The 13799-nt window shown below is 42.9% G+C and overlaps 1 protein-coding gene across 2 annotated transcripts in view; it reads right to left on the bottom strand.

The window, feature by feature from the left end:
* Positions 1-13799, bottom strand: part of LOC128654283 (transmembrane protein 198) — a 158497-nt gene that overhangs the window by 48046 nt on the left and 96652 nt on the right. For both annotated transcript variants that reach the window (XM_053708133.1, XM_053708134.1), the window contains 2 exons: positions 11206-11443; positions 3830-4405 (listed from right to left, as the gene is read on the bottom strand). In XM_053708133.1, coding sequence (XP_053564108.1) covers positions 3830-4405; positions 11206-11395 — 766 coding nt within the window. In that variant the 5' untranslated portion in view covers positions 11396-11443. The remainder of the gene's footprint in view (positions 1-3829; positions 4406-11205; positions 11444-13799) is intronic.

The raw sequence follows: 13799 nt of genomic DNA, 5'->3' as shown, positions 1-13799 counted from the left end.
CCTTGGAAGCTTGGCGGTCTGCCAACTCCAGCATCCCCCATTTAACCTGGAGAACACCTCCAGATGGGGTACCCACTCCCCAGTATGAAATATCTGTCTGCTCAGGAAATCCGCTTCCCAGTTGTCCACACCTGGAATGTGGATAGCAGAAAGACAACAATTGTGAGCTTCCGCCCACTGAACAATCCTAGCCACCTCCTTCATGACTAAGAAACTCTGAGTTCCTCCCTGGTGTTGATGTAAGCCACTGAGGTGATATTGTCCAACTGGAACCTGAGAAACTGAGCTAAGGACAACTGAGGCCAAGCCATCAGAGCATTGTAAAACGCTGTCAACTCCAAGACATTCATGGGGAGAGCAGAGTCCTGCTGAGTCCATAGTCCCTGCGCCTTAACGAGTCCCAGACTGCTCCCCAGTCCAGCAGGCTGGCGTCTGAGGTTACAATCATCCAGGAAGGTCTCCGGAATCATGAGCCCCAAGACAGATGCTCCTGAGAAAACCACCACAGAAGAGAGTCGCTTGTCGACTGATCTAAATCTATCCTCTGAGATAGATCCGAATGGTCCCTGTTTCATTGTCTGAGCATGCATAACTGCAGAGCTCTCAAATGGAATCGAGCAAAGCAATGATGTCCATGGAAACAACCATCAGACCAATAACCTCCATACATTGAGTCACTGATGGTTGTACAGTAGACTGCAAAGGAAGGTAAGGAGGAAAGTAGTTGGATATTCTGACCTATGTCAGAAAAATTCTCATAGATAGGGAATCTATAATGGTCCCTAAGAAAGCCACCCTTGTAGGTGGAAGAAGGGAACTCTTTTCCAGATTCACATTCCAACCGTGAGAACGTAGAAAAAAACAACAAGATCTCTGTATGAGAGTTTGCTAGTTAAAAAGACAGTGCCTGAACTGATATGTCGTCCAGGTAGAGCGCCACTGCAATTCACTCGAGAACCTGAACGTGTTTGTCTAGAAAGGCGAATCTCAGGAACTTGAGATTATCCATGGATGGGAACAAGAAGATACACATCCTTAAGGTCTATAGTCGTCAAGAACTGACCCTCTTGGACCAAGGGAAGAATGGAACAAATGGTTTCCATTGAAGATTAGAATTTTATCTAGAACCCTGAGATACTATGTCCACATAAACAGAGAAAGTCTGCCCCCTACATGATCCTGATCCCAGCTGCAGGTTTCTTTGATGGCTTCCCCTAGTATCAAGACTGATTGGGTTACCAAAAAGACTTTAACTGTTCCTGCATGGAAGAGGAAGACCTTCCTTTTAAATTACAAAAGGAACGAAATTACTTTGACGTCCTTTAGGTCTGTTCTTCTTATCTTGAGGTAGAAAAGAACCTTTACCACCCGAAAGTCAGAAATAATTATTGCCAGACCCGGGCCAAACAAGGCCCAACCCTTGTAAGGAAGCGCCAGAAGCTTGGACTTAGTGGTAACATTAGCTGACCAAGATTTTAGCCACAACGCCCTGCGGGCTAGGGCAGTGAAGCCAGATAACTTGGCTCCCAGTCCAATAATTTGCATGGTAAAATCAGAAATAAAGGAATCTGCTAGCCAGAGAGACTTAATCCTGTCTTGGATCTTCTCCAAAGGAGTTTTTACAAAAATAGAATCAGACAAGGCGTTGCACCAATAAGATGCCGCACTTGACACAGAGGCAATACAAACAGCAGGTTGCCATTGCAGACCTTGATGAGCATACATCTTCTTCAAATAAGCCTCCAGCTTGTCCATGAGATTATTAAAAGAGCAGATATCCTCTACAGGGATCGTAGTTCTCTTAGCCAGAGTAGAAATAGCCCCTTCTACTTTAGGCACCGTGCGCCAAGAATCTTTAATGTAGTCAGCGACAGGAAATATTTTTTTTTTTTTTTTTTAAGACAGGAGACGGGGTAAAACGTATCTCTGGATTCTCCAAATTCTGTGAAAAAATCTCCATTGCACGGTCTGAAACAGGAACACTTCCCCAGTGGAAAGCACATCTAGCAGATATTAAACCTAGAAGCCTTATAGGGTTGACAACGACAGGAGTATCGACGTCGTCCAAAGCAGAAGCCTCACTATCGATCTCTAATTTTCCTCTTGTGCTTATCCCTTTAGCATAGGAAAAGGCAGATAATGACACAGATACCGCTGAAGATACCTGGGCAGCAATTTCTGCAGGCAAATAAGCTCTGCCAGGAGGCTGAGAAGAACTGCAGGGCACTGTATATGACGCCATAGAGGCTTGGGACGTTTGAGGAGAAAGCTGTAGTATTGCCTGAACAGCATCATCCTAAGAGACATTAGGCTCATTTGAAATAAAAAAATATATTTTCTTTATTTAAACATGAGGTACAAAACTTTATACCACAACTTGGGTCTCTAGACAGATTAAACAATTGATACCTGGGCAGCCATCCAGTTCCATGATCAAAAATAATTATTTTAACAATAAGGGTGACCTGTATTGTCACTTTAAGACTCTGAATTAGTGTAAGAGAGTTTGCTTGCCTAAAGAGAAACAAAAAATGTTATAGCGTTTGTCACAGAAAATAACATACACCACTACACCTCAGCAATTAACTGAGGTGTCTTCCAAATGGAAAATGTCACTAGAAGCTGCTCATTAGAGCAGCTGCTGCCGTTGCAACACCGCTCCATACTGTTACACAGAGCTGAAGAGGCGGTCACAGATCGGCTGAGCGAAACTGCGCCATTAAGAAAAGTGCGTGCTCAAGCCGATTGAGAATAAACTAACACTGTCAGTGAAAAAACATCTAAGCTCTGACGATCGGATAAAAACTGCTCCATAGCATTTTCCAGACCTCAAGCAATAAACTCTTGCGTGTCCAAAAATGACGTGCATAGAAAGAGACACAAATAATAAGTACCGTAGCGTTTAGCCACAAAAACACGGAGCCTAAAGTTACTCCCTTCCATCAATAAAGGTAAGTAACCCTTTGTCTCAATCACATACACACAAGTGCCTGCACCCTGCCTAAGGCAATCCCCTACTCAGGATTTAGTCCCATGATATACTGCAGAGGGCTTTCTATTAACCCTTTCAGTGCCAGTCTCCCAACCTAGAAGACAAACAGCACTTACCTGCAATTCCAGCTGTCTGGCAGGTAGACAGCTCACACGGTATGAAAGGACACCGCTCCTTACAGAGACCTGTGAAAAAAGAAACAGAATAAACCTACTCTGGCTTTCTATACTAGGGCAGCAAATATGTTAGGAAAACGCAGCAAGGCCCACCTCACAAGTTCCTAACTGCTTTAAAGCCACCACTACTCTACTGAAGAGATTGACGTGGACTACAGCTATACCCAAAGCTTGTAGCGAAAGAAATTCAATTTTCTTAAGACACCAAAACTTCACCTCCTCCATTAACAGAGGCAAAGAGAATGACTGGGGATTGTGGGTAGGGAAGTGACACTTAACAGCTTTGCTGTGGTGCTCTTTGCCTTCTCCTGCTGGCCAGGAGTGACATTCCCACAAGTAATTGATGACGTTGTGGACTCTATATCTGAAGAAAGATAAAGATGTATCAAATTAGCATGCTCTTTCTGAATCGTGAACATTTAATTTTGCTTAATTTTTTTGGTTTATATTTATCAGCTGTTTCTATTAATATTCTAGATTCCTTATAGCGCAATAATGTGTGTGATTGTGGTTTACAAAAAGGTCAGCACAGGCTAAATTATACAGGCTACGGTATCAATCAAACAAATACATTTTGATAGACATTTGGCTGCTAAATAAGGTATGTTGCTACAGATAGACAATTGTATTGGTGACAGTACAAATAATGCAGTACACTTACCATTGGTATGAGAGAACCCTTCAGCCGTCAACTTCCACTGAATTACAATTCCCAGGATGCTTAGTAATGGCCACATTGCCAGGACTACCCAGCTGAACCAGCAGAGTGGAAAAGAGGCATCCAAACGGAGCCGATCATACACATACTGTACCAGCAGCATCAGTTCAACAAAATAATCCACGCTCACAGTCAGGATAGCAGCCCCAAATATTGCAGTGGAAAGCACAGTGAAAAGCTTCTGCCATTGCAGTGTCAATACAGCACAAAGCATGGCGGAGCCCATCATCAAACCTACTGGAATCCATGCAGTGGGAGGGTGGTAAAACTGTTCAAGACCCACCAGGCAGGCGATGGCCAAAAGAAGTCCAAGCAACAGGCCTGTCATAAACAGGCCCACGCTGTGCACTAGCATGGTTACCAGTCCGCACAGCAGACCAATGCCTAGAGCAATGCCTGCACTCAGCTCCAAGCTCAGGTGTGTGTCCAGAATCCTCTCCTTGTAACATAGCAGGAAGATGACTGCAGAACCTGCCAGCAGGCCCGACAGAAACATGATGGCCTTGAAACATCTGTAGCCTGTAATGAAAGAACAGTTATATTATGTAAATATAGAATACTTATTAAAAAAATTATATATATATATATATATAGGGAGCCACGTGTGTTTTAGGGACTCTAATTCAGTGTGTAGGGCCTAATTTGTTAGAGCATGTAATGTTAGCACTACTGACCCTGTAAATCTGTGTGTTTACCCCCACAAATGTGCTAAACGCATAGTTAAAATAGCACTTGGGAGCTGCAGTGAACTGCTGGTCTCGAGCGGACACAAACAGTGAACTAATCAGAGGCAGTTAAACACACAGACTTGCAGGGTCTGTAGTGCTAAAAACATAAATTATGCTTACCAGATAATTTCCTTTCCATCTGTATGAGGAGAGTCCACGGCTTCATTCCCTACTTGTGGGAATACAGAACCTGGCCACCAGGAGGAGGCAAAGATACCCCAGCCAAAGGCTTAAATACCTCCCCCACTCCCCTCATCCCCAGTCATTCTGCTGAGAGAACAAGGAACAGTAGGAGAAATATCAGGGTATAAATGGTGCCAGAAAAACAAAAATGTTGGTCCGCCCAATGGATAAAATGTGCGGGGGCCATGGACTCTCCTTACACAGATGGAAAGGAAATTATCTGGTAAGCATAATTTATGTTCTCCATCTTAATATGAGGAGAGTCCACGGCTTCATTCCTTACTTGTGGGAAACATATACTCAAGCTCTAGAGGACACTGAATGAAAACGGGAGGGTAAAAGAGAGGCGGACCCTATTCTGAGGGCACCACAGCCTGCAAAACCTTTCCCTTTAAAAGCTGCTTCAGCCGAAGCAAAAACGTCAAACTTGTAAAACTTTGAAAAAGTATGTAAGGAGGAACAGGTAGCCGCCCTACAAATCTGCTCCATAGAGGCCTCATTCTTGAAGGCCAAAGAAGAAGCCGCAGCTCTAGTTGAATGAGCCGGTATCCTCTGAGGAGGCATATGTCCCGCTGTTTCCTATGCTAAGCGGATAATGCTCCTCAACCAAAAAGATAGGGAAGTGGAAGAAGCCATCTGCCCTCTGCGCTTCCCAGAATAGACAACAAACAATGCCGAAGTCTGTCTAAAATCCTTCGTAGCCTGAAGATAGAATTTCAAGGCCTGAACCACATCCAAATCATGAAGTAATCGTTCCGTCAAAGAAGAAGGATTAGGACACAAGGAAGGAACCACAATCTCCTAATTGATGTTGCAATCAGACACAACCTTAGGGGGAAAACCCAACACAGTGTGAAGAACAGCCTTATCAGCATGAAAAACTAGATAAGGAGGCTCACACTGCAAAGCCACCATCTCAGAGACTCTGCGTGCCGAAGCAATAGCCAGTAGAAAAAGAACCTTCCAAGACAGTAATTTAATGTCAACCGAATTCATTGGCTCAAACGGAGCCCTCTGCAAAACCTTAAGAACCAAATTTAAACTCCAAGGAGGAGCGGAATGTCTAAACACAGGCCTGATTCTGGACAGAGCCTGAACTCTATATCAGGAAGCTCAGCGAGCCTCTTGTGTAATAACACAGATAGTGCCGAAATCTGTCCCTTTAAGGAACTAGCGGCAAGTCCCTCCTCCAAACTGTCTTATAGGGGTGCGCATCTTCACTGGTCTCACGATTCGATTATCATGGTAACGATTCGATTCTACGATGCATCGCGATGCATCACGATTCCTCCCATGATTTTCATGAACTTATTCTATTCCATATTTTTTTATTTTATATATATATATATATATATATATATATATATATATATATATATATATATATATATATATATATATATATACACACATACACATACACATAGATAGAAGCACACTCACAGGAACGAACAACTGGCTCAATACTATTGTTAGCCTGTTCTATGGCGATTTACCACCTGGGTGCAGCTTCTTTTATATATATATATATATACACACACACATACAAACAATCTATATACATACATATATATATATATATTCTTTCAAACAACTGTGAAAGATGGGACATCACTCATAAACATAATACAATATGCACAGATAGAAATTTATCTGTAGATGTATTTAAAAAGGAAAGTGTAAATGCACAATGAAAAATAATGAGAGGTAATGGTCAACTTGGAGGCTGGAAAATACTAGATTCACCACAAAGAAAGTTGCAATTGAAACTCTCAAGGCCTTGTTAACTAGGTGTTCTGTCATGACTCCCTACATATAATACACTGTACCTTATTATGTACCTTATATAATACACGTGACGTTGCTCGATGATGTCACTGACCCCTGAATCGATTCAGGTCTTGCACTGCATCGATGCAGCATCGTTAACGGCTGCATCGCGATGCATCACTGAATCGATTATTTTCTGCAGCCCTACTGTCTTATAATAATAAGTAGGTCCTCCACACCGTCTGATAGATGCGATGGTTGACCGGCTTTCTAGCTTGAATGAAAGTATCAATCAATCTCTCAGAAAACCCTCTCTTGGCTAGGACTAAGCGTTCAATCTCCACGCAGTTAGCCTCTGTTCCAGCAGATCTCTGCAACAAGGTAACCTCCATGGAGGAGATGACGACATCCCCACCAGGTCCGCAAACCACATCCTTTGCGGCCACGATGGAGTAATTAGAATTATCAAAGCTTGCTCCTGTTTGATGCGGGCCACTACCCAAGGTAGAAGTGGTAACGGTGGAAAAATTTAAACTAGGTTGAACCCCCAGGGCACTGCTAAGGCATCTATCAGCTCTGCTTGAGGATCCCTGGACCGTGACCCGTATCTGGGTAGCTTGGCATTGAGTCTGGACGCAATGAGATCTATCTCCGGCGTCCCTCATCTGTTGCAAATCTCTGAAAACACCTCGGGATGGAGAGACCATTCCCCTGGATGAAACGATTGTCTGCTGAGAAAGTCCGCTTCCCAGTAGTCCACACCCGGAATGTGTATTGCTGACAGCGAGCAGTTGTGGGCCTCCGCCCATTCCAGAATCCGAGATACTTCCCTCATGGCTAGGGAGCTTCTCGTTCCCTCCTGATGGTTTATGTAAGCCACCGAGGTAATGTTGCCCGATTGGAATCTGATAAACTGGGACAAACCCAGAAGAGGCCAACCCTTCGGAGCGCTGAAGATCGCTCAAAGTTCCAAAATGTCGATCGGGAGAAGAGATTCCTCTTGAGCCCACCGGCCCTGTACCTTCCTGGCACCCCAAACAGCTCCCCATCCTGATAGACTTGCGTCTGTAGTCACAATCTCCCAGGATGGTCTCAAGAAGGATGTCCCCTGGGACAGGCAATCTGGACAGAGCCACCAGAGAAATCTGTTGGGATAGATCCAAGTGATAGTCATTCCATTGCCTCAGCATGCACAACTGAAGAGTTCTGAGATGGAACCTGGCGAATGGAATGACATCTATGCTTGACACCATAAGCCTAATTACCTCCATACACCGGGCCACAGATGGCCTTAAGGAGGTCTGGAGGGCAAGAATTTGAAGTAATTTTGCAATGTCTCTGGTCTGTAAGGAATATCTTCATGGATATGGAATCTATTATCATGCCCAGGAATTCTACTCTGGTACTGGGGACCAGAGAACTATTTCCTAAGTTTATCTTCCATCCATTATATTGAAGAAGTAGAAGAGCTCTTGAATGGTCTTCTGCCAGCCGGCAGGACGGAGCTTAGACCAAGATGTCATCCAAATAAGGCGCTACTGCAATACCTCTGGATCTCGCCACCGCCCCTAGAACCTTCGTAAAGACTCTTGGAGCAGTAGCCAGACCAAAGGAAGAGCCACAAACTGGAAGTGCTGGTTCAGAAAAGCAAATCTTAAGAACTTGAAGTAATCCTGGTGTATTGGCACATGAAGGTAAGCATCCTTCAAGTCTATTGTAGTCTTGAAATTTCCCTCTTGAACTAAGGGCAGAATAGACCTTATAGTCTCCATCTTGAATGATGGGACCGACAGAAACTTGTTTAAGCACTTTAGGTCTAGAATTCGGCGAAATGTACCCTCCTTCTTTGGGACCACAAAAAGGTTTGAGTAGTACCCCATACCTCTCTCTGCTACAGGTACTGGCACAATTACTCCTAGGGAGGAGAGATCCCTCACACACTCTAGAAAAGCATCTTGTTTTTCTGGTCTTGAAGACAGGATTGATAAGAGGAATCTGCCCCTGGGTGGATGAGATTTGAAACCTATACTGTAACCCCGACTAATGACCTCCAGAACCCAAGGGTCTTGCACGTCTCCCAGCCAAGCCTCCACAAAAAGAGATAGTCTGCCCCCAATACGATCCAGCGACGGATCGGGGGCCGCCCCTTCATGACGATTTTGTCTCGGTGGGCTTCTTGTTCTGATTGGATTTATTCCAAGATTGAGATGGTTTCCAATTTCCCTTAGACTAATCAGGGTTCGCGGAGGGCTGCTGGCATTGGGATTTATCCAAACGAAAGGGATGAAAATTTGGGCCCTGGTCCTTTAGGTTTATTCTTCTTATCCTGCGGTAGAAAGGCACCCTTGCACCCCGTGACCGTGGATATGATAGAGTCCAGGCCTGGACTGAAAAGAATCTTCCCCTAATATGGAAGGGAAAGCAATCTAGATTTTGAAGTCATGTCAGCAGACCAAGACTTCAGCCAGAGAGCCCTAGGGGCTAGAACAGAAAAGCCTGATGCCTTGGCATTCAAGCGAATAATCTGCATGTTTGCATCACAGATAAACAAATTAGCTACCCTCAAGGCCTTAATTCTTTCCTGGATTTCCTCAAGGGGAGTAGCGGCACCAGCCACTGCAGCAACTGCTGCTGCAGGCTGAAATAAATACCCTGTGTGCTGAAACATCTTTCTTAACAGAGTTTCTAGCTTATTATCCATGGGCTCCTTAAACAATAAACTATCCTCAAGCAGGATAGTGGTGCGCTTAGCAAGCGTGGAGATAGCTCCATCCACCTTAGGGACAGACCCCCACAGCTCTAATTGAGAGTCAGGAACCGGGAACAATTTCTTAAAAGAAGAAGGGGAAAAGGAGGATCCAAGTCTTTCCCATTCATTCTTAATAGTATTTGCCATCTTTACGGGAACCGGGTAAGTCTGTGGCACCACCCTGTCCTCATACCTTATCAAGCTTAGGAATAGAAGGTTCCTCGGGTAACTTAGGTTCCAGAACCTCTAACATAGCCAACACTTCCTTTTCACAGAAAGCGTAAGTGCTCTATCCTAAATCTAAAGTCTGGTTCCTCCGCAGTCGGAGGTTTAAAGGCAGCCGATTCCGACCCAGAAAGAGCCTCCTCTGAAATATCAGAGGCGTCTTCATCAGCGGATAATCTAGTATCAGATAAATCCAACAAGTTGGTAGATGACCCCGGGGAAGGATAGCAGTATTTAACCTTTTGCTTGCGCTTAGCAGGGCAAGGTAAAGCACTGAAGGCCGCAGACACTGACGTTTGCAACTGTTCAGTAAAGTCTGGCGGTAAGAGCGCCCCTCCCGAAGGAGGATTAGTAGGGCAATGGGGACCTGCATGTGTAGTAGGAGATGATTGCAGGGAATGCACCTCACGGGACGGAGACCCCTCAGAGGTGGACGGCTCAGTGGTACTAAACATCCTCGTCTTTTTAGATATAACTACTTTATCAAGGCATGTGGAACATAATTGAGCAGGCGGGTATACTGTAGCCTCCTCACAATAAAACAGGTATTAGATTTAGGTAAAAAGGGAGTAACCTCTAACGCATCAGAGTCCTCCATAGCTTGCGCTTTAAGATGGACTATAGAAAAAATATAAATGGCACCTTTATACCCCCATGACCGGGGGAATCACCACCTCCTATGACCCAGGCCCCACAGAGAAACCTCTTCTTCTCCTGTAAACCGCACGGTCAGAAAAGAGGAAGTTAATGAGGCCACACCCAGTAACATGGAGTGCCATGCAGGACCGCCCCTACTGCAGGAAGAAAAGTGTGCCAAACTAACCGGCTGCGCAGTTATCCAAAAAATAAAGTATAAAATGTTCCCACATCTGCCAGAGCCTCATCACATGTCGCAGCATAAAAACATAATAAAACAAACCATGTGTAAGTCCCCCCTGTTCAAAAATCTCCTTCCAGAGATATTAACCCTTGGTTCCATACAGATAAAGGAGTCACACTGTGACCCTAGCTTCTTACGTTATGAGATAAAATGAAACGATCTTACCGGAATCATCGCCATGGAACAGACACACAGCCTCTCAAGTTTGACAGTCTTGTAGCATCGCACCTGACATGGACTTGAGTGATAGAAGCAGGCAGTGAAACTCGTCAACACTGATTGCTTAGGAGTTGTTAATACAAGTCTGGACGGTTTTGCAGAAAGACACTCCCTGCATCTCCAGACCCTAACATTCGTCAATGCTCTCACTGAGAGGCTGACAAGACTACTTAAAACTCCAGTCCCATACCGAAGAGTACTACCCTCCATAAGAAACTACTCAGAATCTTCCGGGGGATGAGGGGAGTGGGGGATGTATTTAAGCCTTTGGCTGGGGTGTCTTTGCCTCCTCCTGGTGGCCAGGCTCTGCATTCCCACAAGGAATGAAGCCGTGGACTCTCCTCATATTAAGATGGAAATTACATTCTTGAACAAATTAGAACATGTAATTTTTGCACTATAATGTCCTTTAAAGAGCTTTTTACACAACCCTTTATTAAACTGGTAGATAGATAGATAGATAGATAGATAGATAGATAGATAGTATTTACAAAACACAAACATAAATACACATCTCTATCATTATCCTCTTTTGTACATTACCACATTTTTCCTTTCAACTTACCAAAAAAGGTATACACAAGTCCAAAGAGACAACACAGCGAGCAAATCACAGTGGGAATAATGTCATAATGCCTCTCACTCTCCAAGTTGCAGAAGTCCTTCAAAGGGCCACTCGGAGTAGTGTCTGCAATCTGGATATTGAAGTGCTGTTGTATATCAGGCAGGATAAGAGATGAGGAATCAAACGCCATTCTTCCTTAGATGTGGGGTTAAGTGAGAGGGTCCATCCACTAACAACCCTGTAAAGTAATAACATACAACACATATGAATATATATATATATATATATATATATATATATATATATATATATATATATATATATATGTGTGTGTGTGTATGAGTGTGTGTGTGTGTGTACAGAAAGTGATAACATAAGGAGAACTGATTTGACTGCAAGCTTAACCCATTTTTATGGGTTGAGGTATCAAAGAACAAACCCATCTATTTCATGTACAAAATTAATCCTAAAGAAGCATTTTTCATACATATTATACAGTGTCTGTCCCTTTAATATAAAATGCTTTTAAAAGTGTATGCTCCTGGACTGCAAAACAATACAAATTGGTAGTTAACTGCTTTTAAAGCATTCATTTCCAGATATGTTGACATTTAGAGTTGTATTTCCCTTTAAAGCTAAAAGGCTGTGGGTGTTTGCAGGTCACAGATTCTTTCCATAGGCAATGGCGAGGGGACGTACAAGCTAGTGGATTATACTTAGAATGTAGAGCAGTAGGACACAGCAGGAATCCCCATTAACAGGATACACACCCTGGCGGCACTCAGTGGGCCATGTCTATCTCCCAGACATGAAACACGAGTAGGTAGCAGCTGGGAATCCTAACCATTCCCACGAGTGCTGAGCTCGGCCCAGCCCAACATCTGGTGCACATACAGGACCGGTGGGTTTCCCCCCAGCATGTAATGTGAGAGCCAGGCACAGTTCTGTAATGCTATATACATGCTGGGGGGAGTGATAGTGCTACAGTGCAAACAGAGTTTGTTCACCTCTACAAAACCCCAAAACAACAGGAGGTGGGAAACAAGGGCTGATATTGTGTTAACCTACTCATTGCCAAATACAATTTACATTCTATAATATCAGTGGGAGAACAAAAATTCCTTGTCTGTTCCTCTAATCTCTGTACAATAGCATTACATATGGTATTAACTCCTTATTTGACAGATATAGCCTATTTGTACATAATAATTATAAAAGTTTTTAATTATGTGAGATTAAGCTAACCAAGCACGTAAATTAGAAAGTGAGAACCTAAATTTAAGCATTATGTTTTGTTTGTCTTTACACTAAATTCTTTGAATTAATAAATATGACATATTCCATCAGACGACGTTTTTTTTTAGCTCTATCATTCAGTAATAGAGCATTCCCTCTTGACTATATAATATGTAGCAGGGCTGAGAAATATAAAGCCTCAGCATCGTATTAGTCTCATGGAAACCTGTGAAAGGTGCCGGTGTTCTGACGGAATAGCCAATATCTAAGATTAGCAAATTCTGTCATTTCTGAAGACGTGGAATCAGCTGTGTGAGAGTGACCGCAAATTCCTTCACTATGCATGCACTCCACCGCATCAGCACATTCCAATCACTGCAAGTCTGTCAAATCAGCTAAGTCTGACCAAAAATGGACTCACTGCGCATGCGCTCCACCAAAGAAGCTAATCTCTACAACGGAACTGCTTGCTAACCAGACATATATACAATGCAGTGTAATTCCCCTATATTCACTATTTTTTTTGCCTGGGTAGTTCAAGGGGATGCCACGCCGATCCTTTAGCATCCACCCCAAGTAAACCTTGGGATATGAGGGCTTTGCCCTCCTTAAACCCCCCAGGCGGAGGCAGAATTATATATATATATATATATATATATATATATATATATATATATATATATATATATATATATATATATATATATATATATATATATATATATAAAAAAACTAATTGCGTAGTTCATTAACAAATCTAGACAGACCCAAAGGCTTGTTTTCCCACAGAGAACCTCTGAATTACATTGTTTCCAATGCAGCAAAGGATTCTGGGTAAGATATGCAAATTAAGTATACAATGACACACCTTTTTACTTCAGTCTGCTTTTCAGCAGGTTCCCTTTACGCCAAAGTATCGCTGTTCACACAGCTTATAAACTTAGCTAGGGTTAGTGCAGTGATTCATAACCATCCCAGGACAGACTGTTTCGTGGTTTTTGCCACTCATCAGCTGGGAGAAGGTTAGAATCACTGCTGGGTGAAGTTGATTCCAGGCAGAATATATATATATATATATATATATATATATATATATATATATATATATATATATATATATATATATATATATATATATATATATATAAAGCCCTCAGTTTACGCCAGGGTTAGGTTCCAGAAAGAATGGTTTTAAATCTAAACCGTTGTAAATTGAAACCCAGTTTATAATGTAAGTCAATGGGAAGTGAGGGAGATAGATTCCAGGCCCCTCTCAAAATTGTCATAAGTAACACCCAATACATTATTTTTAAAGCTTTGAAATGAAGACTTTAAATGCTAAACAGCATTATAAACCT

The sequence above is a fragment of the Bombina bombina genome, chromosome 3 (assembly GCF_027579735.1).
Source record: "Bombina bombina isolate aBomBom1 chromosome 3, aBomBom1.pri, whole genome shotgun sequence".
Lineage (NCBI taxonomy): Eukaryota > Metazoa > Chordata > Amphibia > Anura > Bombinatoridae > Bombina > Bombina bombina.
Note: the sequence above shows the minus strand (reverse complement) of the source record. Positions and strands in the feature narration are given on the sequence as shown.